This window comes from Anas platyrhynchos, chromosome 4 (genome assembly GCF_047663525.1).
Source record: "Anas platyrhynchos isolate ZD024472 breed Pekin duck chromosome 4, IASCAAS_PekinDuck_T2T, whole genome shotgun sequence".
NCBI lineage: Eukaryota > Metazoa > Chordata > Aves > Anseriformes > Anatidae > Anas > Anas platyrhynchos.
Genome location: NC_092590.1, coordinates 46714584 through 46742582, shown reverse-complemented (window position 1 = coordinate 46742582; position 27999 = coordinate 46714584). Strand labels below are relative to the sequence as shown.

General features: G+C 41.0%; 1 protein-coding gene across 2 annotated transcripts; it reads right to left on the bottom strand.

Annotated features, from left to right (window-relative positions):
* Nucleotides 1-4676: 4676 nt before the first annotated feature.
* ANXA5 (annexin A5) lies at nucleotides 4677-26563 on the bottom strand. 2 transcript variants are annotated; one of them, XM_038178441.2, is made up of 12 exons: nucleotides 26399-26563; nucleotides 20097-20181; nucleotides 18905-18999; nucleotides 17201-17314; nucleotides 14941-15031; nucleotides 13924-14003; nucleotides 13404-13460; nucleotides 10383-10476; nucleotides 9037-9132; nucleotides 8440-8498; nucleotides 6235-6357; nucleotides 4677-5209 (listed from the first exon to the last, which is right to left on the bottom strand). In XM_038178441.2, the coding sequence occupies exons 1-12, from the start codon at nucleotides 26405-26407 to the stop codon at nucleotides 5147-5149; spliced, it is 966 nt and encodes a 321-aa protein (XP_038034369.1). In that variant the 5' UTR covers nucleotides 26408-26563; the 3' UTR covers nucleotides 4677-5146. The 2 variants fall into 2 exon arrangements, with proteins under 2 accessions (XP_038034369.1, XP_038034370.2); XM_038178442.2 differs by lacking the exons at nucleotides 4677-5209; nucleotides 6235-6357 and adding an exon at nucleotides 8132-8337 and having other exon boundaries at nucleotides 26399-26542.
* Nucleotides 26564-27999: the final 1436 nt, after the last annotated feature.

Here is a 27999-nt window from a genome sequence, read left to right as displayed (position 1 = left end):
TAAGATGAAACTACACATACTGCAAGTTGTGTGGAAATTGCCACCTACACAGGCCGCCTGTTTTCAGCTCCCTCGGGTTACCTCACTGTCACGACACACTTCATAGGTGTATGTAAAAGCATGACCAGGACTCTGACATCTTGTGCCACAACACTGCTATCTGTTGAAATTAATCATAAAATTAGTCAAAAAGTTGAACTACCAGACTAATCTGTGGATGAAATTCATGTACTGCATACTGCAAACGTAGAAGTAGTTAGCAGCCTGTTTCCCTTGCGTATCAGTGGAAGATACACGTTGAATGTTTTCTTTACAGACCTGGGCTGAAACTTTGGCATACACAGAATATCACAGCATTTAACTCATTAAAAAAAACTGCAGAAAAACCTGAGGCCATCTGTTTTGCTGTTCCTTCTGGTAGGTGGGAAAAATATGCTTTTTCTCTGTGCATCAAAATAAACTATCTATAATTTATCTTGCAACAGATCTGACAAAAAATGGGGAACACAGTTCCTCTGACAATTGAAGCACGTTAAGTAGAAAATGACCAAAGCCTTGTTCTGACAGCAAACTAGATGAGGCCATATTTCGCAGCATCCATCCTCTTTCCTATTCTAAGTTTGTCATCACACTGTAGAATTGACATCTCTGTTACCACAAATGGTTAAAATTCAAAAACTTGTCTTTCCACTCATTTCTGCTCCCTTAAGGAGTGTTTACCTGCTGCTTGCACAATGACCATATGAAATATCAGATTCTCCAAGGTCTTTCAATTCCTCTAGAAAGAGCAAGGCAATTACATTGCCATAGAAAGAATGCCATAGACTTAACTAAAACATGTTAATAATCCTGGGACCAAAAGTTAGAAATCTCTGTATATTTAAAACAATGCTGCAAGCAAAATCTGTTCCACTAAACTCACAAAATGTAAATGTGTGAGTTTAACAAAAATTTTCTCATTTCTCCTAATCATGACTGGAGAGGAATAATAGATATTTTACATGTTTTGGATTACAGAAGGTAACCACTCAACATTAAGAATGACATCGTGCCCAAATCCAGTTCCTATTTCTAATAATATATTTTATCATTTGTTCCCCGCAGGTAAGCACGCTCCCACTCTCTACTGAAAACAAGAGTAAATTACAAGATTCTGAGGATATAAGGGGTGGAAAAAAAAATGAATCCTTGCTTCAGGTTGAGAAATCGAGAGAAAGCAACCTGGGAGAAATAGAAAAACCAGTAAAGAAGCAATGGGAGAAAGGAGGAAAGAACCCTGAGCATGCGGCTGCCTGACCAACAGCACCACCCACTGCCTGCACAGGCACCGCCGGGAGAGGGGAAGGCAGCAGAAGGGAAGGATGCGAGACCCAGCCCAGGTGTCCCACCTCATGAATTTTTAACACGTGTAGATGCTTCTCTGAACAGACACAAGAGCGAAGATATGATCAACAAGTCAAGTTACCAAGTCAAGAAGATGAAGCCTTTCATTTCTGAGTCAGAAAGGCAACGCCGGTAATAATGACCTAAAAGCACGTCACAGGTAATTTGCTCATGAAGTGCTTTTTGGTCCCATTCCATCTCTCTCTTTGGGATCTTTTCAACACTAACATGTCTTAGCACTTTTTGAAGGGTTCCCACCATCCCCCTCATCTAAAACTCGCAAGTCACAAAGGATTCACCTCAGAGACGAAAGTTGCCATTTCTGATGAAAGCAACCCAGAGCAGCTGCATGTTCTGCACCGGTCACCTCCCCTCTCCAAATGCCGGATGGAGGAAGATAAAAACCTGACTGCTCTGCTTGGCCTAAGCACCAGAGTGGGGATTTCACAGGAATGATAGGACTTGGACTTCTCAACACTTCGTAACCGTGCCAGAAAATGAACACAAATCTTCATGAATCAAAATCAGAAGTTATACAGAGAAAAAACAAACACGCCCATGATTAACAATTGCCAAAAAGATAGCATTTGATTCATAGGCAGCCCTAGTTGAAAGTTATATTAGGATGAACTCTCCAACGCAATGCAACATTTTGTATTCCTAAAGGGAAATCATATAACAAATACTAGAAACTTTATAATTGGGTAAACTTCTTCCCATTTTAATTAGACCTCTGAGAGAAATCACAAGTTCTCAGACTTTGTCATCTCTGTTTAACTACTTCAAAATGCAGTTTCAAATGCTTTGGTACCATTTACTTTTTATATTTTTTGTGTACAAGCAATACTATACTCAGTCCTACACAAAACTCCTGTTCAGAGTTGCTATTTGTAGGTTCTGGTGGTAGTTTAGATCACTCAGTTTAAGCTGTAAGCAGCAGCTTTGTGACAACAGTCAACCTTTGCTGGAATACCTTCAGACAATAGTCAGACACTTCTACCTTTTGTTGATGGAAAGACCAGAGGAACCTTCTTCACGTGGCACACACTGGAGGATCTATTTTCAATATCAAGACAAAATATGCAACCAAATCTACAAAAGGACCAGCAACAGGTCATGAAGACTCAAGTCAAGAAGAAAGTCTCACTCCTTAAACCTTCTCAAATCTTTGGAGAAATCAATAAACTTATGGGCAAGGAAGAAAACTATTTCTAGGTAGAACTCTCCAAGAAGGTCTGGTCCCATGGAGACATTTTTCACAGCCTTTCATAGCTTCTCACCAGCAGTTATTCTGTACTTCATTTTAACTCTGCAAACACTAACTCACTTAAAAAAAAAAAAAAAAAAAAAAAAAAAAAAGGACTTTTTATCATCGCAAGATATTTCTAGGCAATGGTCATGCTGAACTTGTAATGTGTGCAGCTGGCCATGTTATTCAAAGATGACTAATACTCTGTTAATGCATTTTGTAAAAACGTGACAGAAAGCAAAAATGCAAAATGCTGAAAATAAATCCTTGGAAACAGAAGAAAACAAAATCAAAACACATACTATAGATTTTTCTTCTGCCAAACACTTAAAGACCTAAATAAAAACATTACTGCTTGAACACTGCTACCATTATATTATGTTTTTTGAAAAACAGTTGATTGTATTCCAAAGCACTACACTGTTCTGCTGTGACAACCTGGTAAACACAACAAAGATAAACAAGGTCTCTAACTGGCTGAGTAGCAAACCATACAAACAACTTAGATATGTCTGGACTGACTGTATTTAAGTCTTCCTGTATTAAGCATCAAATATATTTTATGCATATTTGTGTACATTATGCTTAAGTAGTTTCTCTACATCTGTATTTTGCCTCCATCTCCCTCAGAGCAAAACAGAAGTGGAAAAGGAAAAGACTTGATTAATGTAACAGTCATGAGATCCTTGTAATCCGATTTCAAGCACCACCTTTGACTTGGCATGCAACCTAAACTTCGTAATTTGGGTCTGTACCTGCAGAAAGAAATGTGAAGAATCCCTTTACTAATACTGGTAAGGCTCTTATAAGCCCGGGTGGTTTGTGACAGCAGACACCAATTCAGGATGACCCAGCTTGAGTCCCATCTGCCTTCCCTCATTTTTTTTTGCCTCATCCTGCACCTTCCTAGCCCATCCATCCATCAGCAGCAGCCCTCACCAGATGCCGCAGTGAGTTATTGAGGACATCGTGCTGTACCTCTGTGGCCGGATGCTGTCAGCCCAGGGCCCTGGGTCAGCTCACCAGAGGGTCACAGGAACATGCAGCCTGAAAAAACAGGGCAGGGCAGCATTATGGCAGCATCAGTTCAGATTAGTTTAAATTACACAAGTGGAGATACAAACCGCACCCACTCCGTTCTCACATACAGGGAGTGGAAAATTCAGCAAACTGTCCAGGAAGAGCAGAGAGGAGCACTTAACTGTCTCTAAGAAAATCACTTGTGCTGGCTTTAAGTCTGCCAAGTCTCCAATTTGGACAAAAAGAAGTGGGGAAGACGGAGACAGCGTGAGGGAGAAAGTGAGTATGCAAGAGTAAGTGTGCAAGAGAACTGAAAACAAGGTTTTAGAGTAGACCAGTCTTCAGTTAACATATTTACTTATAAGTAGTTGTCATATTTTACATCAGAAACCAAGTACTTATTAACCAGACTTGACAGTAAAAAATCACAATTATAACGTCAAAGTCTTGAAACTTCAATACTTATTCAATCTGAAAATTTAAAAGCTCTTAATCTGTGAAGAATCAATTCCAATAGGACTTTAAAACATGCAGTTTCCACAGCTCTTTTATGCGACTAACTGATAAGCTGTTTAGAATCATGGTGTTCAGACTTCACAATGCATGAAACAGTTTATTCTCCTTCACACACATCAATTTAATTTTCAAAGCCATTCATAAATGGTAAACTAAAGCAGCACATGTAAGGCAGCTTATATAGCAGACTGGTGTTTCTCTCATGCTGTGCTCTGCTCCGTTAACCTGATCAGAGAGTGGTGCTGCAACATTCCCTTTTTTCATGCAAGATTCCTAAAATATGGATCACTTTCTTCCCATCTTCATCAGCTGTCCCTACCACAGAAGTCTAGTAGTAGGCATCATGACATGCAGCTGGAAAACATCAAATATACTTGTAAACCTGCATACTAGCAGGGAAAAATAGAACGTCTGTTTAAAGTAGTAGAATCAGGAAAAAGAAATTGAGAATTGAGTACAATCAGGAAAAAGGAAAATGGATCTCTGCCCATTAAAAACCACATACAACTTTGCTGAGAGGAAAAAAATTTATTGGTTCTTTAGATTTCCAATGACTGGTTTTATTATGATCAGCAAATTCATTCAAATATTACATACAAAGGATACCTTTTCTTCATTTGCAATGTTAAAACTAGGTTAACATTCAGTGGAAATGTAGAGAATAAAAGCAAAAAAAAAGGTCTTTAAATTATTAGTGGAAATACATTATTTCTTTTCCTTATTTCAGCAAAACACTTGCGAATAACTGGGTTCTGTGTTCAGGACCCATCTTGCATGATGAGGACTTTTGCATACTTTCCGAAGGCACTTGAAGGAGGGACTGATTATCAGCTGGATAATACGTTTGTTTTTAGTAAGTGCGATACTAGTATAAATTCAAACAGCCAGAAAGCATTAAGATGCAAAAACTTAGCCAGGCATGCTAACTGAAGGGCTGCAAAGCTGGAGTACAACAAATCCTTCGTGTCGCTGCCACCGTTACTCATCATCTCCACCACAGAGGAGCAGGAGTGCTTTCCTGTAGTCCCCAGACGTGTCCTTCTGTTAATATAACAAACCAGTCGCCGTGAGTCACAACCACAGAAACGCAAGGAAAAGCAGCCGCCAATGAAGACTAACACATTACGCATTTGTCCCACCCACAGGAAATCCACTTGGATTACTCCCGGCTCAGGAATGATGCAAAAAAAATTCTCTGCCTCTTCTGTTAGAGCTATATTTACACAGACAGACTTTCAGAGACAATAAAAGCTCCTGAAAGCTTCACTAGAACTGAGCTACCTATTGCACATTAAAAAGCATTCAACTGCAAATGAGGAAGTCCAAGAAAAGGAGAATCCAGAAGCAGCACCAAAGCAGAGAACTTTATGTTGTCACAGACAGATCATCAAATAAGGAGTAATAACAAAAAAAAAAAAAAAAAAAAGAAAGCAGCATTTAAAAATAAAATATAGCCCCAAAAAATTACAAGGAAAAAAGGCATTTTGGCCTAACTTTGCAGCAAATATACAACTGCTGGCTCTGGATTTCCTGCTAGCTCTTTCCCTTCCTGCTCCATCCCACCCACTTAAAGGAGATTATGATTCAGATAATGACTCCACTGAAATTTCTTCCACTTTAAGTAGTGCTAAAGGTTCCACACACCACAACCAGAGACTGCAGCTCTGACTTCATGGTAATGCAGACTCCAAACCCCACTGCTATTTCTTTGGAGCCAGCACCCTCTCTGAAGCATTGAAAATCCTAAGGAACCCAGACAAGGAAAAGAAAATGAAGCAGCAACTAAAAATGGAAAAAAATGAGTAAGTGTAATTTCAGAAAACCACATCTGCTCTCCCAGCAAACACTGGAAAGAAACCTTCAGCTTTTCTTAGGAAATGTCTCCCACTTAAATGACACTACTCGGTACTTCATAAAACTGCAGATCAGCCCCTGCTGCTCTCAGATAGCACAGCGATGTCCAGCTCTACACACATCCGCCCCCCTCCCTTCCACAAAAACAAACATTGGAAACAACTTCATCTTAAATACCCCTAATTTCCCTGATGACAAAATAGAAGTTTTACCTGAATCATTTGATGCAACGATTTAGCAAAATTCTTTCTGAACTCTTGTCTAATATCCAACAGATCAATTTCACTTCTCGAAACCATGACTCTGATCAGGGTGTCATCATCAGTGCCAGCCCCCTACAAAGAAAAGTTTAAATATTACACTGTGAGTTTGTCATGGACAGTTACTGTCATAGAACAACAAACAAAAATGAGCAAGTGATGTCTCAAAACACTTGTGCTTTACATTTCTACTCTGCAACAGAGTATTTGGGACAGTATCACAAGGCATTCATGCTACAATGCGAAGACCAACCATGTGAGGTGCTCCAAGCCCCAAGAGTTTGGTGAAGTGCCATACAGTCAGCCCTCTAATTTTGTTTCATCTTCAGTGACACCAACTGCCAATGCCCAGATAAATTTAAAATAATCCAGTCCCAAGATTACACAGCAGTATATCTGATTGCTACAATCAGAATCACATGCATATCACCATCTCAGTGAAGTCTCAGACTGCAGAAGTGCAGTCAGTTCTGGAAGGGGGCACATAAATCCTAATGAAGGACTAAAACCAAGCACGTAGCATTGTAGAGCAACCCATTCCACAAGTTAGCTAGCTGTTTATCATGAAGACAAACTTCACATCCCCTTTCCAACCACAGAACTCTTTTATTCATCTTCGCTGCTTTAAATATTTTAAGTTTCTGCACTAGCAAGCAGTGTCAGATGGACCCGCCGACCCCTCCTGCTCAGACACGTCAGACTCCACACAAGCCGAAGCAGTACACATTTTCACATGCTGACCTGCTAATGCATCTCAAGGAAGGACTTGGCAGAGCCCCCAGGATCATCTTCAGCCTAATGTCCAGGGCCACTCAATCCTTCGACTGGCTGTAATATTCCTGGGTTACATCTACAAGTGCCCTAAAGCTGCTCAAAAGTTACGCCGTGAGTCCAGTTGTTTCTGAGTAGGATTTGACATTAAAATCTGCTAAAAGCCAGGCTCTGCCCCACCTTATTATGAAGGCAGACAGATTGTAGAACTTTATCATGTCAAACTGCTAAATAACAAGTACACACTCTTCTGCCAAAGTTATAAACAATGATTTTTTTTCTTACAGAGGTTAAAGATGTTACTGAAAAAAATTTGGATCTCACCAACAGACTTGTGTCACGCTCTTCACAACAGAAATCAAAAAGATTCATAAATCCACAGAGAAAAAAAAAAAAAGTTCTCTACCATATTCTTTAAAAAATAAAAATGAAAATAAATAAAAAAGTGGTCCTCCTCATATAGTTCAGCATGCTGGTAGCATGTTTTGGATTTTCCGTCTGAACCATTTTTTACACTGATGGTTATTAAAGCAGTAAAGCAGCTTTTAAAAGTTAAGCTACCGTTTCATCTCTTTTCATTAATTCTCATGCTGACACCTCCTCAGCACAACCACCTGGTGACAAACACACTTCAGTGCTTTTCAGCGTGGGGAAGGGAGGAATATATTCAGGGAAGATGATAATTTACTTGAAAACAAAAGACTACCTACCTCATCTTTCCTAGGGTTTTAATTACTATTAGTCACTGTGATTTAAAAATACAGATTTCCTGCTTATCTCTTCCTATTCAAGGGGAGGAAAGGACAACAGAAACACAGCTGTGCTGCTGATGGGGTTTCCCTCCAGAATCTTTCATAGCTGTTTAGATCTCTTTCCTTTTTTCTCTTAAAAGTTACTTTTCCTTCTCAAAATGGGATGGATAAGCCATTAAGCTTGTGTTTCAAAGCTAACTGCACTTTCAGTCTGTAAATACTCTTTTCTAAAACAAACAGCACTAAATCTACACAATCTGCAGTTCAGCTTTTGGTCATCTTTACTCCCTAAATATATCCATCACCTTAAGGCACTGTTTATCTAGCTGAAGGCATGCGATGGATCTAGCCAGATGTTTTCCATTGTAAGAAGATCAAGTCCAAAAACAGCTGATGAGACTGATGTTTCCAGTCAAATACTTATGGTCTGATAAACTTACGATCAACCCAAAGAAAGGCACATGAATTGTTTGTAGCCTGTTCCAGATCTGCATACCCCAAACCTTTTGCAGATGTTTAGTGATACAGTATCCTGTTGGCATTTGCAGTGAAAGAAGAAATGAAAAACAAGTGAAAGGGTGAGGAACAGTAGCCACAGGAGAAGGAAAGTGACATATGGAAAACATATACATACTTTCATGGAATAATACAGAGTCTCAGCAAAATAGGCAGGCACACTGCGGATGCATTTCACTGAAAAAGAGGCAAAGGATTAAATTACTGATTGCTATTCAACACGAGACAATCTGTCACTGGCAAAATAAGGCTTCTGCATCATTCTCTCCAATGCTCACAACTGAGTATACAGCTAGCTCGACTGTTCCTCTGCTACAACTCTTGGTTTTAAGAGTTAAAGTGCTGTCATAGAAGAGACCTGACTAGCCAAGTTCTACTCACAGTCACAAGTCTACTGCTGCATTGTCCAAAAATGAGATGCCAGGAATACAAAGGCAGAGCTTTGTCTCACTTTCTGGTGGCGGTGCACATCATGAACAGAAGGCAGTTCACAACACCACTTCCCACCCTGCTGCTTCCCACCATCCCACCCTTTCCCTCATCTATTTAAAAAAAAAAAAAAAAGAGTAGAGGCTTATTCTCTAAACACAAAAATTGGGTCTATTAAGGTCCCACTAAGAAGGAACCGTGTTTTCATGCCACTTCCTGTGACGGGTGGAATTTGAGGGATTAAAAGAGAGAAGGCCAGTTTGAGATTAATTAATTCTGTAATTACCAACTGCCAGAAGCAGCTTCTCCAAATCACCAGAGGTTTCACGGTCAATGGTCTCTTCAATTTGAAAGCCGGAAATGGTCATATATTTGTCAAATACTGGAAAACAGAAAGCATGCTTAATGTCACATGTGTAGTCAGATATCTTCCCCATTATCTTCCTCAGTACAGACAGGTTAGTGACATCTGTATCTTAACATCCACTGTTCAAATGCTGTTGTCCACTCATTCTTCCCTCTGACCTATTTTAAAATGTCTAATTCCTACTGGATTGCTATTGTACTACACGTTCCTACACCTTGGGAGGAGTACCACCATGCACCAGAACACGCTGGAGCCACCCAGCTGGAAAGCAGCTTTGCAGAATAAAGATCTGGAGGTCCTGAGGGACCAAGGATCGAGCCGAGCATGAGCCAGCAACGGGCCCTTGCTGCAAAGAAGGATAATGGTGTCCTGGAGTACACTGGGGAGAATATTGCCAGAAGGTTGCCAGCAGGTGATCCTTCCCCTCTGAGGGAAGATAGGAAGCTGTACGAAGTGATAAGCATTTTGTTGCAGAGCACAGCTATCATTTAGCCTGAATCTAAGATCTTGTCTGTGCTGGGCTACTCCACCCACTTAACTTCATGCAAGCTGTCCTACTGGCAGTCTGTGTTCATAAGTATCGGTAAGACAACTTTTCTTTGAAACATTACATTTCTATCATGCCAAGTACATGCTGGATGAATGTAAACAAACTTTAGGATTGCTTTAATGCCAGTAACATTAAAAATAAATAGATATTTAAAATCGCAAACCAAATTAGCTTTGAAAATCCAACCAATCCAAAGGGTAAAGGACAAAAAAAAGAGACTGGAGAACCAAAGCAAAATGTAGTGATCCTTAATCCCAATGCCCTAAGCAGCTTAATAAAACAGACTTATGAATGGATGAAGAACAAGAAAAATATTATTGTCTCCTTATTATCAGCTAATAGAATATGCACCTATAAAAGGGTTGATCTTTTCAGGGCTGATCTTCATGAGATTGTAGTGACTCATAACAGGCTCTCAGAATCACTTTATTGCCATGACCTCTTCCAAAGGAAAAAATAATAAACACACATCCAGAAAGAAGTACTCCAGCTGTTCCTCAGATCCACTGCACACTCCAAGCAGCAGATCACTTCTTGCTGTGGAAGAAGCGAATTATAGGAAACAAAAATAAAGTAGAGGGAAGAAGTGAATAAATGCTACTGGACTTGACAAATGCAGTACCAGAAATGGTTCTTCTACCATTTCTACCACCACCTGGGTAACAGTGGGACTTCAGGCAGAAATTTTCAGTCATACATGGACCATATTACCTACCCCTCCTTAGGTGGGAAACGCTTCGGGTTCCCAGGATGGTAATGAACTTCTCTTCATCTGTTCCCCATTTCAGTTCCCCAGCTCTAAACAAGACCTGTTGTAAATTGAAGAGATTAAAACAACAGCATTTGTGATGTGGTTGCACATCTAAAAAGCTCCATTCTTCTTACTCTAAGGAAAATTATTAACAAGCTATAGCTGGAAGAAAAAAAAAAATACGTACAATTGCCCAATACTAAACTGACTTTATCATTTATTCCTTTCTAAAGTCTGAAATTGGCTGCAAAAGCATTTACATGAATAATACTGCTTAAGGCCCTAACTATGTGCATAGTCCTTTTCATAAGCCTCAAGTTTTCTGAAACTGTTATAATCCAAGCGATACAATCCATTCCTAATACTGCCTTTTTTTTCCTTCCCCTATTTTAAATCAAACTGGCAAAACTTTATTACATTATGACTCATTTCAATGGAAGAACTCTGCTAACTCGGCCCAGGAGGAAGTTTTCCAAAAAAGAGGGGCAGATGGATTTTAAAGTCCTCAGAAACACAATTTGTCAGATGCTAAATTCTTAACCAATACAAAACTAGATCGGTAACAGATTTTAATAATTTTAGAGCATAGTGATTGCTCTTCAGGTTAGTCTGAAGGCTACTAGCAAACTTCAGAAAAGTGAAATGTTTTCAAAAATTCGTGCAGACAGCAGAAGAAAAACAAAATGGATGAAATTCAGAAGTCTTCTCCAATTGTGTGCTAAACACCACACAATGTAAGGAGAAAGGTTTTAGATATCAGAGCATACAGCTTCTTTTCCCCATCCTCAGCAAACAGAAGGCAGGCAAACAAGCTACCACCTGTACTAAGACAATCAAATATTTCTTAGAAACACCCATTCAAGCAGATCTCCTGCATAGCAATGCTATTGGCCAGCTGTCTGTCTGTACTGTAAAACTTGAATGCAAAGCTACCAACTTCCTATATATGTTTGTCCCACAATCCTGTATAAAGTGCATTTGTGACTGCTGATACATTAATGACACAGAGCACAAAAGCAGGGGAAAAAAAGCCATTAAAGCATTGAAAGGATATTTAGTTTAAAATATATGCTAAGCTCTTCAAATGAATACCAGCAGTCTTCATCCACATCCCACCACAGCATTTAGAGGCTCCAGGAATGCATTTCTTTAGAGATACCTGAAGCTGCAAATGGCATTTTATGTAAGCTCTAACAGTTACTAACAACTAGGCTGCATTTTCCCACCTTGTATTCCCATGGACTAAAGGCACTGTTATTTCTGAACGTTTGTAATGTCTTAAAACTAAAGCATGATCATCTAGCCTGATCTCAGATTTTCTTAATGGCAAGTAACAGATCTCCATACATTCTCCCACCATCACGTATAAATAGAAGAAGTTCTTCCCCTAAACTGAATCACCAATGTGGTGTAGTGGCTGTCTTAAGCAGTATTCTGAATAATAGTTCAAACAAGTGTTAAATCAGGGCAGTGTCTTACAAGCAGGGACGTGTCTGTTCACTTACAAAGAAACTGGAAACAAGTGTTAAGCCAGGTGCTATTCATATTGATCTTATTGTCAGGAACAAAGTTCATAATTGTAAAAATAGCTAAACTGCATTAAAATTTCACTGGCCTTGCTACTATGCAATACCTAAAGTGTACCTCAACTGTATAACTTTAAAAAGTGATATTCACAAAACGTCTTGCAAGAAGTTACACTTCCCCCTTTAAGTATTCTCAGAAAAATCTTAAAAGTTTCCTACACATCCATACCACCTCAAATGCTTTTTCCCCAGCCACTTAGAAATTATTTGAAATGCTCTGCATCCATTCCAGCTATGTTAACAATATCTTTGCATAAAACAGCTAAGAGAAATGTGACAAACATATGTAACAAACCAGAGAGACCATTTAGAAAACCACATTTCTACATTTAGGTACGGTGTCTCCTTAATCTCCAGGCTCCAGTTTTCACAGTATGAGTTTTAATAGAAGGAGAATGATGCTTTCTGAATTTACATAACAAAGGATTGACAAAATATATCTTATTGGCACAGGTCTCTCTCTCTCTCTACGCCTTGCCCTGCTATCAGGAGAATGTTTTATTGATCTGGTATCCTGTTTTTTCCTCCTTGTCACCTAACAGTTCATACGTTTTCTTTCATCTCAGACGATTTATGAGAGACAATTTCTAACCCAGAGATCTGAAACAGCTGAGAATGAACATGCATTACTTCTGTAATCAAATCTCTGAAATATTGACCACAACTACAACAACAAAGCCTACAGAATCCAGCAAAAGACTTCATCAGGGATACAAATTTATTGCTGGTACTTCTCTTCCTGTGTACAACATAGGTTTAGTGATCAGTGACGAGGTCATGGAAAATACTCACAAATGGCAATGGGTGGGTCCCTAGAAACTCCAGAGGACAATTCTTGGACTGTCAATTTGTTACAATAGCACAAAGTATTTGGAATATTTTCTTTTTAATATTACACCCTCTCTGGATGTATCCCATACATCTGAGCTATTAATACCGAATAGCATTAATATTTCTCTGTAACATGTGTATGACACAAGATATATTAGAATTGAATTTAGAGAGAAACCCAAATCACATGTTAAACAATGAACTAGTAACACACTGCTGAGCTTTCCAGCAGCCAAGATCTCAGCATCACACAGCCTCAACAATCACACCTTTCTCCTCTTATAACCTAGTCACTGTTCTGTTCAGGCACCTCAACAAGTAATAAATAAAACAAGACGTGGTTTATACTGAAACACAGAAGTGCCAGAAGTCTTGATCCCAACATTTCACCTTTTGTTACTTCTTTTGTCCAGAACACATAAAAGTGCAGCAAAATGTATTAAAAAAATAAACACACACAAAATCATAAAAATTCTCTCTCACATGTGAACTGTATTTATGCATGTTCTTTCTGAGGTGATTGTAGAAATACCCTTTCCCCCAACAAAAAAGTAAGTCATTCACCCACCTGTGCATCCTGCTCAACAAGACCCTCATCAACTCTGCCCTCAGGATCTCTATTTGCCTAAAAAAATTAAAAAGTTGTTAAGCTGACAGGTGAATCAAAAAACAAACAAACAAACAAACAACAACAAAAAAAACTATCTAATATATTGCGAGTGTAAAAATCGCTGTGAGAAGTCAATCCCAAATGCACCTTACCCAAAAACAGCCTCACTTTTCATTTCTGCTTGGATGTGTCTTTATGAAATAACCGTTCTGTTTTATTACCTTCAAAAACCTATGCAGCAGGCATTCTGCTATACCCAGAAGTATCATAGAAGCTTTTCAAGCCAGAGCTGTGGAAATGGTTCATTACAGAGCTCAAGATCATAAGTTCAGGTAGAGTTACTCAGTTTCTGAACCAATCTTGCCTGTCACCAAGTCTATCTAGAAACCCTCGTCAGTAAGCAGAAAGTAACAAGAGTACATCAGACAAAAAGAAAGGAAAACCATACACACACATAGGCATACACGGAGATACTGACCTGCAGTAGGACCACCAGCATTCTCTGAAAATGGCCTGATGTTTCTCCTGTGATCTTATCCTCCAAGTTAGCCTCATACTCTGCAAAAGAGCAACACCCATTCACTACCTTACAGACTTCCTCGCTATTTTGATGAGAAAATAGGGAAAAGCAAAAAATGGATTTGACTCACAGCTTGTGGAATCGTTTGTCAGAAACAGTTTTAACAACTGGACATATTCTGCCATCCCTTACAACCTAACATTACTCTAAGAGATGGAAAGGCACCATCTCACACCCAGGCACAGATTACTTAAAATATTTTGAATCCAGAATGAGACACACTGGTTCAGCTTTTTAAGGAACTAAAGAGCATACAGATCTGGAGTTATACAGAAATATGGCAGTCTCACAACTGATCAACAAAAAGGAGCTTATAAAAGTCTTGCTCCAATAAATTTTGTCCTTTGGAACTCTAAGTTTTGTCTTGAACTTCATTAAGATATGAGGATTTCTTGTGTGAAAGAAATCTGCATAGATACAAAAGTGTTGAATTAAATATTGCCTTAACAAAGTAACCCCGGCATTCACAGGGTGAGAGCATGTACTCCTGTGGACGATAAAAAAAATGCAATACATTATAACAAAGCGAAAATAAAAAAATAATAATAAAATAAAAAATCCTATTTCTTTATGGGATGCCAGTTTTCTGACTTTCAATTTTTAAAAACCCTCTTTTGTTCAAAAGAAATAAAATAATGGGTGGAATAAAGAAATTACATTTGAATAAATTCTAACTGTAAAGCACAAAAAGACCAAACACTGCATATCCCAATCATAGCCCCAAACTAAACAGGATTTTAGCTTGCAATCCATACTCTATTTTCTTGCAATATAAAGTTTCCAACTCAGCAGAACAAAATCTCATTTGTTGGATACATGCCTCAGTTTACAGATAGGTCTTGTTTTAAACGTGTTAAAATCATCGTGAAAGAACTGAAAGGAGAACTCAGAACTTGATTTTATACTGAAGTTTACCTTGCAGATAAACCTGTTTAATATTCCGCACTTCAGCAGGTGTTCTGGAGGCAAGAATTTCAGTCAACACTTTCTCATTGGTTCCTGCTCCCTACAAGAGTGCAAGAAGAAATCAGCTGATTGAGTAACAGAAGGAAAACAAGTGTTCCCTTTGACAACCAAAGGCAAGCATCACCTCATACATCTGGATCAAAGAAAGAAAAAATATTTTTCTGGTAATACCTAGTCTATCCTGGGAGGCTTGGAAAAATAATTTCTTTCCATTCTGGAATGATTGTTATCAAAACACATAAAGAAGCTCATGCTGCAGGACTCAGATGATCCACAGTCAAGTACACCCCGATATACCTCCATTCTTCACTGTTACAGCTGATGACATGACAGTAACTGAGTGAACAGTTTCCATCTCGGCTCAGTTCACACACTGCCCTTTACTGATCAGCACACAGATGAACAGTCACCCAGCATCCCTTCCATTGTAAGCAAACGCATTTTACAATAGAATCGCTAACTCAGGCCCTCAAATAGTTGCTGCACTCTACACATAGCCATAACAGGCACTCTGCTTTCACATGTATAAAGTTTACAAAAGCCAAGGCAATATCTTCTTGCCATGTATCTGTGTCTACTTTGCCTATAAGAATAACCCATTGCTGTTTACACTCCAAAGGGAGCCCTTACCCTGTGCATTTTATTCTTTTGCTGTGGTGTGTTATTTATAGTTCTTCCTATAGAGAAAACTTCCTATAGGGAAAAAAATCAATGTACTGTGTACAAAGATATTCAAAATATAGATCTAATAGGATACACATAAACATTTTCAAAATACAGATTGTTTTAAGAATATGCCTACTCAACAAGTAAGGCAAGCACTATTACATTAGTTCTCTAAGGAGCCTTGTAGCAGCAGCAGTAGGTAACTCAATCTTCAGCACAGACAATGCCCTTAGCTGAGTTGTCATCCTGCAGTGAAGTTCCTGCTGCCACATCTTCTTTAGTGCTCTTATCCACTTTAGCTGAATTGCAGCTAGTGTCAACATTTCGTCCTGTGCAGAGACATTCACTGCGATCCTATGATCTTGTGTTTAATACCATTTGTTGTAACTAACAAGAACAAAAACACTCTTGTTCCACTATCTCTGTTTCCCTCCTGTACCCATCTGTTCTGTCATTTCCCTGTCAGTCTTTGACCCTTAAGTCAACACAAGAAGCTTGGGAATACTTTCATTCCTTTCAGTCAGCCAGGTTTTTATCAGTTTATTTGTCAGGTGCCATGTTCCCTTCCCCCAGTGCACATAAAGACATAACAAAAATTTCCAGGATTACAGCTTCTGTTGGCTGAGACATTATTTGCTGGGTCATGGGTTCATAATCACTAGCTTGCACAGCTGACTACATATTAACCAGCTGCTCATCAAGGATTTGGGGAGTGCTACTGTCACCCAACCAACCACTAGCTGACACCAGCCAACTTCAATGTCATCTACTTTAATCAACAGGTTTCTGCAGAAAACCCAGGGACATCCAATTCCTGAATTTCCACAGGCTGAGGATATCAAACAGGTGTGATCAAGGGGGAAAAATAGGAACACATGAAAAAACACACTAAGATATCTAAACACACAGACTGCAAATTGTTGTTTCACCCAGCCTTCCCAGAAAGGTAATAAATGCACTCACCAAAGAGAGAAATGTCAAAAAAAAAAAAAAAAGAAAAGAGTACCACTGACAGGATTTGTCAACTCTTGTCTCTGTATTACTGGAGGGAGCTTTTAGAACACATTCAACACAGATAACATCCCCTAATAATTTTGGTGCTCGATGTGAGTTTACACAGGCATGCTAGCCCACCAATTTTGGAGTTGGACTGTTTTCATCAGGTGCTAAATAACTTAATGCTTAAATAATAGTCAAAAAGAGACAACCAAAGCTACCGTGTTAATGAAATGCTGTGAACTAATTTGCAAATCCTAGGTTGCTCACAGCAGAAAAACTAGCATCCACTGGACTTCAGCAGCAAAAAAGAATTTAAAAACACCACTGATCTGCTTGTTAAACCTAAATCAGAATAAGTCTTATGCTATGCAAATTTTAATCAAAACAATTGCATTAGTGATACTAGCAGGTGTTAGCATAACATTACTAATTAAAAGACAACTTTATCATCATTTCCCTTACTAACTGAATGTTCATTCCTATACGCAACGAAAGAGCAACAAACACTGTATACGATATACTCAATCTCTTGCATTCTCCTTACCTTGATTGCATGCTTCAGTGCATGAGCATCAAAAATACACGTTGGTCTCATCAAAGATACCATCAGCGTTTCAAACTTGCCAGTGAGTTCTGATTTCAGGTCATCTACAAGATCCTAATGTGGAACAAACAGTACTGCAATGAGTTCTGTAAAGAAAATTCTCTTCTTGCCATGACTTCGCATGGCAGACTTTGAGCCAAAGTATTTGATAACTCCTTCCATACTGAGGATGAGGTCAGTACTAGAAGCATACTAACGGAAACTATGTAAGCTTTTGCACAAAAACCTGATGTATTCTAACAAGGTACAGAAAAAGTTCACTTCTTTGTGATAATCGAAATGGAATATTCTAACCTAGCCAAACTTAAGGATTTCCCATTTTTATAAAGGGAATAAAAAGGAAGACCTGGGGAACTACAGACCTACTGACAGTCTCACCTCAATGCCTGGTGAGATCATGGAGCAGATCCTCCTGGAAACTATGCTATGGCACACGGAAAATAAGGAGGTGACTGGGGACAGCCAGTATGGCTTCACTAAGGGCAGATGGTGCCTGACGAAGCTGGTGGCCTTCTACAATGGGGTTACAGCACTGATGGACAGATGAAGAGCTACTAACATCATCTACCTGGACTTGTGCAAAGCATTTGACACTGTCCCCCATGATGTCCTTGTCTCCAAATTGGAGAGGTGTGGATTTGACAGATGGACCACTTGGTGGGTAAGGAACTGGCTGGATGGTCGCACTCAAGGAGTTGCGGTCAGTGGCTCAGTGATGAGTGGTGCTCCTCAGGGGGCAGTACTGGGACCAGCACAGTTTAATACCTTTGTCAGTGACATGGACAGTGGGATTGAGTGCACCCGCAGCAAGTTTGCCGATGACACCAAGCTGTGTCATGTGGTTGACACACACAAGGACAGGGATGCCATCCAGAGGGACCTGGGCAGGCCTGAGAGGTGAGCCTGCGTGAACCTCATGAGGTTCAACAACACCAAGGGCAATGTCCTGTATCTGGGCTGGGGCAATCCCAAGCACAAATAAAGGCTGGGCAGAGAATGGATTGAGAGCAGCCACGGGGAGAAGGACCTTGGGGCACTGATTGAATGAGAAGCTTGACACGAGCCAGCAACTTGCACTTGCAGCCCTGAAAGCCAACCATATCCTGGGCTGCATCAAAAGCAGCAGGAAGAGGGAGGTGATTCTCCCCCTCTGCTCCGCTCTTGTGAGACCCCACCTGGAATCCTGCACCCAGCTCTGGGGCCCCCAGCACAAGAAGGATGTGGATTGTGGGAAAGAGTCCAGAGGAGGGCCACAAGGATGATCAGAGGGCTGGAGCACCTCTCCTCTGAAGACAGGCTGTGGGAGTTGGCATTGTTCAGCTCAGATGATCAGCTGTGGATGCCCCACCCCTCGTGGTGTTCAAGGCCAGCCTGGATGGGGCTTTGAACAGCCTGGTCTACTGGTATAGTGTCCCTGCCTGTGGCAGGGGGGTTGGAATTAGATGACCTTTAAGGTTCCTTCCAACCCAAACCATTCCGTCACTCTTTATGGAGAAGGGGGACACAGTAACTAAACTAGATTTTCTTCCAATAAATCTTTTACAGAGAGCATGATGAATGCACTTCACAGTTTTAACTAATCATCATAGGCCAAATTCAGCTCATTTCTAGTGTTTTTTGTTCGTTTGTTTTGTTTTTTCTCACCCTGCCAAAGAGCGTTTTAAAGGCAGATGCAATTTCTTGACGCTGAGCATTATTTCTGCTGGTAAGGATCTTCAGAATAGTGTCCTCATCAGTCCCTGAGGTTAGAAAGAAAGAACAACAGTTACAAGCATATTCTAAAAACAACAATAACAAAACCCATCAGTAACACAAACTAAAAAGACAATGAAAAACACTTCGAAAATAAAAATCTACCGATAAACAGCACAATCATTTAAAAAACGAATGTCCACACCTCAAGCTGAGCCACCAGGTTTGGTGTTCTGCTGTAGCAAGAATATGACTGGAGAATACGCATTGCTCTCCATCAGTGCCCTGTTCCAGACACTGCCCCCAGCACCCCAGCCATCAGGTATAAAACAGTCACAATCTTTATTCCATGAACAAGCCTGCTGTCAGGCTCCCCAAGAGATATACTTCAGAATAAATGCCCTGTCAACTCCCAGAAAACCACAGGCCAGTAATCCTAAACACCCCTGAGTAGGGAAGTATGGAGCTATTATTGATTTTATATGCAGTAGTTTACAAATTTATCCTCACAACATAGCACCTTGCTAGCTCTATTGAATTTGTCCATAGACCTGAGGTTTATTGAATTCTGTTCTTCCTTTCTCTCTGCTCCTTCCCACAGGCAGCTTTGAAGAAAGTATCAAATTAGCATTTATTCTCACAGCAAAGTTTTGGGGCAGAAAGCTACAGCATGAGCTTAGAGACCACTTGTCAGGCTACATTCGTTCTGTGTGCTCGTGTTCTTTGGTCACAGTAACTGCCCCATGTTTAGCCACTTCCAGACCTAGGGAGCTGTTGCCCCTTTTCCAAGCACAGAGCTTCTGCTGTTCTGTGGTAATTCATCACAGTTGTTCCCTTTAAATTCATAGTCTATCTTACTGAGCAATAAAACCGCATGTGCAGAGAAGTCTGTGAAGTATCAGATTTTAAATGGGAAGTGTCCAAACCATCATTTTTAACTTGTGTTAATCTAAAAATCAACATCCTTGAGAGACACACAGTCAGAACTAGGACATGCCCAGACTCCTGCAGTCCCAGGGCCGTCATTCCATAGCATGTGGACACACGCCCTATCCTCATCTGCTAACATAAAAAATGAGTTCAGAAAATGTTTTCAAAGCAGGAGTGAGAACTCTTTCTTCTTCATAACATAAGTGGTTCTTACCCATTCCCTTCATGGCCTTACGAAGGGCTTCTGCATCAGCTCTGGCATCAAAAGGAGAAAATGCTGTCACGGTGCCTCTTGTGGTCTAGAGGGAAGAGAAAAAAAAAAAATAGGTGGGAAAAGGAAAAAAAAAAAAACACAGAAATAGAAGATAACAGCATCTTTCAGTTCTCCATACACGAGCTCAGACTAGATTTGAATCCAAGATCCAAAAAACAATAGCATTTTTCATGCAATTGTCTGCCTAAATAGCAGCTTGTGGGTATTTCAACACAGCTCTACTCAAAAGGTTCAGCAGTAGGCCAGCTAAGTTCAGGTTTGTTTACATAAAGGTAGTTTGCAGGATTGGTACTCACAACACTGGAGCACGAATGCAGGAAAATGACTAAGAAATGATCATTTCCTGGAATCATTTGGGAAATTAATTGCACAAGTCACATAGGCCAGATAAGCCATCCAAGGATCCTAGACACATTCAGAAATAAGAACTTCCTTCCCCCAAGAAAAGCTTGATGGAGGTTTCAGCCAGTATCACACTGATTTTTTCCATCACCCTGAAAAGGAGACCTACTGAACTCCTCAGTGACTTTCAATTTTTCCATCATGTTTCTTTCAGCGTAAGCACCTTTTTACTCATGTGATTCAGCTACATTGCTCATGGTATTTCACAGCCAAGAAGAAATAACAGTTCACACCAAAGATAAAAGATGAGCCCATCCAAACACAAACAGAATTCCACTAAGTTTCCATGGAAAATGATTCTTCAGGGACTTTCTGCTTGAGTCAAACACAAAAAAGATATTCATCACCCGCACAGAAGAGTCTGGCCTTTATTTAAACACGACAGTTCAAGAACCTACTGTGCTATATACATACAGGTAATTTATAAACTACAAAGGCCAAGAAACAGCAGGGTTTGGGGAATAGGGAGGCTTTCCAACAGCTGAAGAAGGAAAATTTAATGTAGGTATTGGCATACTAAAGTAACAATCAGCGCGGGCAGGGCATTTTTCCAATCCTAGGGAAGAACACAAAAGGAAATGCCAAGACTTCCACCGAGACTGACAGCAGCCTATTTCACAGACAGCACAGCCATCTGGCCTCTGTGACACGGCCTTTCCCTCGAGTTAACAATTTCAGCCTTGCAGTGCTGTGGTTTCAAGCCAATTTACTCAGCTAGGGTAGGTCAGCCAGAAAAGCATGGAGAGAAAAGAACTGGCAAGCACGTACCAGAAACTGCCCTGAAGCACTGCTGCCTCTCAGGCCATCCGTGTGTTACTGCCAACAGGGAATCCCTATCCCTCGCCCTGCCGCAGTAGTAATGGGTGAGGCTTACCCCAAAGTACCTCAGAAATCCAGAACACAAAGTACCACAGTGTTTAAGAGCAACAACAAACTTCCCTCTGGTAGATGCTTTCCGATAGCCAGCCTACTTTAAGGACACGTCAATTCCCCTGGAGCAGTCTGTTTTTCCCATTACAAGCAAGCTTTTAGGCAGTATTTCAAATTTAGGTACAGTAATGTGTACTTACAGTCTTTTTCCTAGCTTATTCCAAAAGCTATAATGAAGAAACCTCAAGGAACTGGGATCAAATTTATAAACGGAATTTAACCTGGTAGAACAGATAAAGTCTGAAAAGCCTCTGTTTTTCTCCTCCTCCATTATTACTGTACCAGCCAGAACGGGGTAATTTAGAAGGGTATTTCCTCCTGCTTTAGTATCACTGAGTATTAGACAACTACCGCAATCCTCCTTGGAAAATCACCCTCTGGTCAATCGGTCCTGGATAAAACAATCGCTTAATTAAAAGTTTTCTTTTGCTTATTTTGTTATAAGCAAGGGGCATTTCCTGAAGTGATTCCTAAGTCTTGTGACAAGGGCCCAACATCACTGTGTGGCTGTTTTAGAGAAAGTATGCACAAACATTGTGCATACACAGATTAAAAGTCACTCTGAATCATCCTTCTTATTTTTATTAAGAAACTTTCTGCTCTCTTTCGAAGCACATAGTGGAAAGTCTTACCATGTACTAAGTTTGATGAACAATTCTTGAAATACTTCTGCTGCAGCTGTAACCTAAAAACAGTTTTCTTGTACCTTTTACATTCCAGGTATTCCCTTCTGACACACAACATTTACTGGAGTTTGGCTACAGCATCGCCCTCAAGCAGTACTTGAGTGGCACTTAGCTTGCAAATCAGAGATAGTGCTGCAACTTGCAACTCAGAAATAGTGCTGCAGCCCTGCCATCAGCAGGGACTGCTCCTACAAGACAATGTTGGATACAGTTTTGCAGGCCCAAGTGCAACCTGCAGTCCAAAAGCACCTTCAGAAGCCACCAATGGGTAGATGTGACACTGACAATAGTAAATATCAACTTAGTAAATATCCCTTAGCAAATATCAACACTCCACATTGGGATTAACAAAACAAAGAGAAGGACAACAGGCCTCAACAGAGAGAGTGTTGCAAGACTGTAACACCCCAAAGCTACCCACACTCTACTTTCTACATACCCCATTATACTGCCTGCTGCTAAACAGCCTTGGGTAGCACAAGGGCAATTTGAGATGATAGACTAGAAATAAACAGCAGCTTTCATTTCCTCCAGGCAGCTACCAACAGGACCAATGAAGACACAAGTTAGTATAAAAAGAAAAGGAAAAAAATATATAAATATATATATATTCATATAACATACATATAACTCTAAATGCAAGAGAATATCTAGCTTTAGATCTCATGCCCTCCAACAAAGAAATTCATGTTGTTGGTTGATTTTTTTCTTATTTATTCTTCTCTAACAACAGCTTGCAGAACAGGAAGATGCAATCTCACCAGGCAAATTGTTTCTAACCAGCACCTCAGCTATTTTAATTTCTCCCAACAGACAACTTTGCTTCACAATTTGATGTCATGTGGCCACATACCCTGGCAACAGCCAAGGAAACGTGCAAAATCAACAATAGCCACTTAACAAGGTTCCTTTTAATTTTTCCCCACCAAGCACACACAAGATTTCCTACCCACAAGACATTTAGCCACTCTTCAATACAAAGCATTCATTATCAGCTAACAAAAGAGCATACTTGAACTGCTTCAGACTTATTTCTGGTTGCCCTTGCTCTGTACCCTCTCACAGCAAGTTCTTACCATCCAGATATCCCATACGTGACGAGCTACCCCCTTTCATGATGCTGCACAGCAGCAACAGAAGTCGGGTCTCATCAATTTACTACTGGAAAGGCCAGTGTCTAGTGCAGAGCAGGTGATATGTGACATGATTTTTACTTAAATCAGCCACCTGCTTACCAGATGGCATAGGAAAACTGTGGAGTGGTGGGAATGGAAATGGAGAATGTTTTCCAGCACACAGGTTGACAAACAGAGAAGGCATGCTATTTTCAGAGCACTGGAAGAACCCAGAAGGTCACGTGCTAGAGTAAGTTAAAGACTAACTTGAGTTGTGTGGGTTTTTTTTTTTTTGTTTGTTTGTTTTGTTTGTTTGTTTGTTTTTTAAATAAGCATACCCATCTTGCAGATAAAGCACAACACAGCGCCCACCAGCAAAGTGAAAGCCTTTTTGGTCACTGAAGACCAGGCACAGAGCCCAGCTCAAACTACGCATTAGAGTCGATGCCATATAAGAATTAGATTGTACATCCCTACCAAAATTTCAACAGCAGTAGGACATAAGTGATGTTGTGAGTGGATGCATACAGCCATGGAGCTAGCATGAACCTGCAACTACTTTAAGGAGACTTCAGCAAAACCCCTCTCTAAGTTTAGCAATGCTTCAGATTGCCCACTTATAGGGAAGGAGTAAGCTCCGGTCAGCAGACCATATTCACATCTGCCCTACTATATTTACACTTCTGACAAAAAGACGGAATTGCACAACAGCTGTGCTGAACTATGAGTCAATACACCATAGAGATACCAAAGGTAATGAGGACAGAAAGAAAGGGGGGGAAAAAAGCAGGAGCAGAAGAGAGAGTGTGAAAAGATAAAATCAAGCAATGGCAACTTGGGAACCAACGCAGGGACATTTGCAAAAACTGTCAGAGAACCTGTCCTCACAAATAACCCCAACAAAGCCAAGGAACTGCTCAGGATACAACTCTGGAACGGCATTTGTATTTCAGGATGTGAGAAATAATCCTCTAAAGCAATACTACTCCTGTGCTGCCAGTCACACAAGCACTTTGGCAGACCAGGAGCTGCGGATACTGCACACAGCAGCCACACCTCCACCTTCCTGCCAGTTTATAAATAGACACACTACACAGTCCCAACTTCATTGCAGGGAAACGTTTGGGAGTAGCAGACCAAAACAGGCCAGTCCTCAACATACAGACTATAACTCTTGTTGCTTTCTTTCAAGGTTTCCCAATTAGCAAGCACAGAGCAGCACTTCCAGACAATAGCTCAGCAAGCAGGAAGAGTTCTTCATACACATCTATACATTAATGAAGATCACTACGTACACAGATGTGTGAGAAAAGATGCCTTGTTAAGACTTCAGTGATCCTCCAAAGAAAGCAGATAAACACAGGCACAGAGGGACCAGTCTGTACAGCACATTATGGCACGCTGCAGTTTTCCCACAAAATGAATGAACCTTTTTCTCCTGGCCACGGAGCGTATGCCATCCTTTTCCTGAGCAAAACCAGTGACAAAGACTCCAAAGATAACTTACTTTCTTCAAAGGTTTTATTCTTCAGGGAAATATTTAGACTACACTGGACTTTAGCACACTGTGCTGTCAAGTCTTTTTGAACATTGAACCTTTAATTGCACACATAAATAACTACTGTCAATTGATACTGTACATTTCATAATTAATTGATGTGTATTTTCATGCCTTACCATTACTTCACAGTGCAATAAAATTAAGAACAGATATCTGCCATGAGGAGCAGAGCTTATTCTTCAACTTTTATTTATTTATTTTATTAATTACAAGCTGCAAAGCTTTAACACTTTCAGTCTTTCTTTTTTGGCTGCATAATCACACAGGTAAAGAATACTACTAAAGTCAGTGGGAAACAGCCATCTGAACGTGGAAACTGGAGTGCTGGACCTACCTGGTACAAGACTTCATAGTTCCAGTGACTTCAGCCCAGCACAACTCACCCCACTCAGTAGCTCAAGCCCAAGTGTCACCTCAGGCAGCAGAAAGTTCTGCTGCACAAGGACAAAAAGACCTGGTTTACACTAATGAAGAATGAAATATTCCTTTTAAATAGATGAAGAGTTAGTGTGTCTGTGGAACAGACTACAGGTGAATTGCAAATTTGCATGTTTTTACTAAGATGAACTGTAACAAAATGCTGTTCAGGTAGATCTCTCTGGTCTGATGCCCTGCGCTGCCTTGGGTAGCAGTCTATTTTTCTGAGATGCATCCTAGACAAACCATGCTTGATGCTTGAAGAAAACAGAATCCCCTCTTTACCCCTCCAAAAAAAGCGGGGGGGGGGAGGGGGAGGGGGGGGGGTTTGATTTAGCAGAATATTATTAAAAATAACTTGTTAAAAAACTAATTTCTTTCTCTTAAAAATAAATCCAGACAGAATATGGGTAAATATTCACCGCAGTGTTAAACCCCTGCTAATTAAGTTAGAATAGGAACAGATTAGCTCAGTCGGAGGGGACCTTCAAGCATCACCTAGTTCACCTGCCACCACATTACTCATACATCACTGCACAATCACACTGACTTCTGCTAAGGCAATCCTAAAATTTGATGGCTCCCCTTTTCCACAGCCGTATGAAGCCCATAAATCAGCAACCCAAGCCTTGGACTGCTGGGAGCATATGGTGGATGTACTCGATACAAGGCTAAAAACGGGTTTGCCTCGTACTGCCAGCCTCCACCCAGGCTCAAACATGACACCGACACAAGGAAAAGGGCTCAGGCGATGTCCTGGTCTCGCAGCTGCAAAACTTTCAGAAAAATTAAGCGGGATAGAGCGAGGCAAGAGGAAGAGGGCCCGTCGAGGAGGAGCACCGCTGCGTTTTCCTCCTCCCTCGCCCAGCGGCGAGCGCCAACGCCCAGGCGCAACGCAAACGCGCGGCACCGAAAACTTGGCCAAACGAGTGGAAACTGACCGAAAAAAATATAATAAAGTTGTGCTTGACGTGATCCTCACATGACTGAGCCGCTTTCCCCGTCCTCCTCCTCCTCTCCACGTCCCCCCGCCAGGCTGGTTTAAGGCAGAGCAGCGGTACATTAGTGGGATAAAGGAAAGGGGATGGAGCCCAGAACCCAGCGGGGCAGATATCCCATCCCGGCACCCACCTTCGCCATTTCGCAGCTCGCCGGGCCGGGACCGAGTCCGAGTGTGCAGAAAGCGCCTGGTGCCGGTCAGTGCCCGCTCTCCACCACAGCCCGAGCCTCCGGGAGCAGGCAGGGAGGAGGCAGCGGGCAGGAGGCAGCCCCGCTCCGCCCGGGGGCCGGGCCGGCACCGCCCGGGGCGGGCCGAGGCTGAGGGGGCCCGCTGGGGTTAGGGGCTCGCCCTGCCAGGGAATGGGGTCTCAGAGCTTCCAAGCAGGCATTTGACGTGCCAGGACAAGCAGTTAGCTTCCGAGGTAGGTGGGGTAACAGACGGGGGGTGCAGTCTGCACGGCTCGATAGCTATTTTCTGCTGGTGCTGCAGGCTTGCTCCCTCACCCGCACAAACGCCATCCAGCTGTGTGCTGGACGAAAGGAGGGGAAGAGGCTACAGCACAAATGGAATTCGGTGTTTCTGCCAAAATACGGCACAACCTCATGACGAGGGGTTTTTGATATGCAGCAGTCAGTTTTTTCTTAAAATTTGTTTGTTTGTTTGTTTTCTCTGACAATACTGACAGCACTGCAGGTCACGATGTCAACTTCAATCTTTCGCCCATCATTTCTTGTTGTCCCAGAAGAGCGCAAACAGTTCAGGAAAAACACGAGATCCACCCAGCTGCCTTTACTTGCAGGACCAAGAGCCAAATGATTTGATAAAGTGGCCTGATGTTCTTACTGAAGCCTCATTTGCTTCTAATCCACTGGAAGTGGCAATCTAGATGAGATGACAGACAAATGAAGGGAATAGCGAGTTCCTTGTACCATGCATCTAGAAGTGCACACATCAGTTAATGTAGGATCAAGGTTCTTAAGGAAACAGTGAGTTATGAAACAGTTTCAGAAATAATGGTTAAAGTTCAGACTGGTTGCTTTTAGTTTAAGCACAGCCTAGCTCTCACACACACATCCCCTTCTGAGAAAGTAAAAGCCCTTTTCTTCTTATTCATTATATCCAGAGCAGATGCAGGTCATGCTGGGACCACATCTCGAGCTTTGCCATCTAGAAAGTGCACCCACAAAACGATGTAAATCTGCCCTCTTTAACACACTCCACAGTTGTATCGATTAGACTGAGGCATGTACACAGAGTACCAAAAGCCTGAGGTGTGAGCACAGCCCAATGGAATTCAAACTTCGTTGGTGACTCAGATGTGTGATAAGGAGCAGTTGTTGGGTAATGAGAAAGTTAGAAAGGCTCTATCAGTATCATGCGAACAATTACCGACATGTCTAGAAATTAATAGAGCTGTAATCCTCTTCACTTTGAAATAGCTTTGTAGAATCTCTCTACTGCAGCAAACACACAAAGATAGGGATATTGCCTTTAATGATATAAATGTATCTATGAAGCTTCGCAAACAATAAAACAAGCTCTAGAAAAAAAAAAAATATGGGGAAAATATACACATATTGCTCTAACAAGATATCTAGCAGTTAGCATCTGACCACCTCCAATGTGACTGCACCGCCTGGGAGAAACAACAGCCTCGCTCTCCTTCCCTCCCCTCCGCTGCAGCAAGCCCCTCCTGGCTCCCACAGAGCTGCAATACAAGCTTTGAATTCTT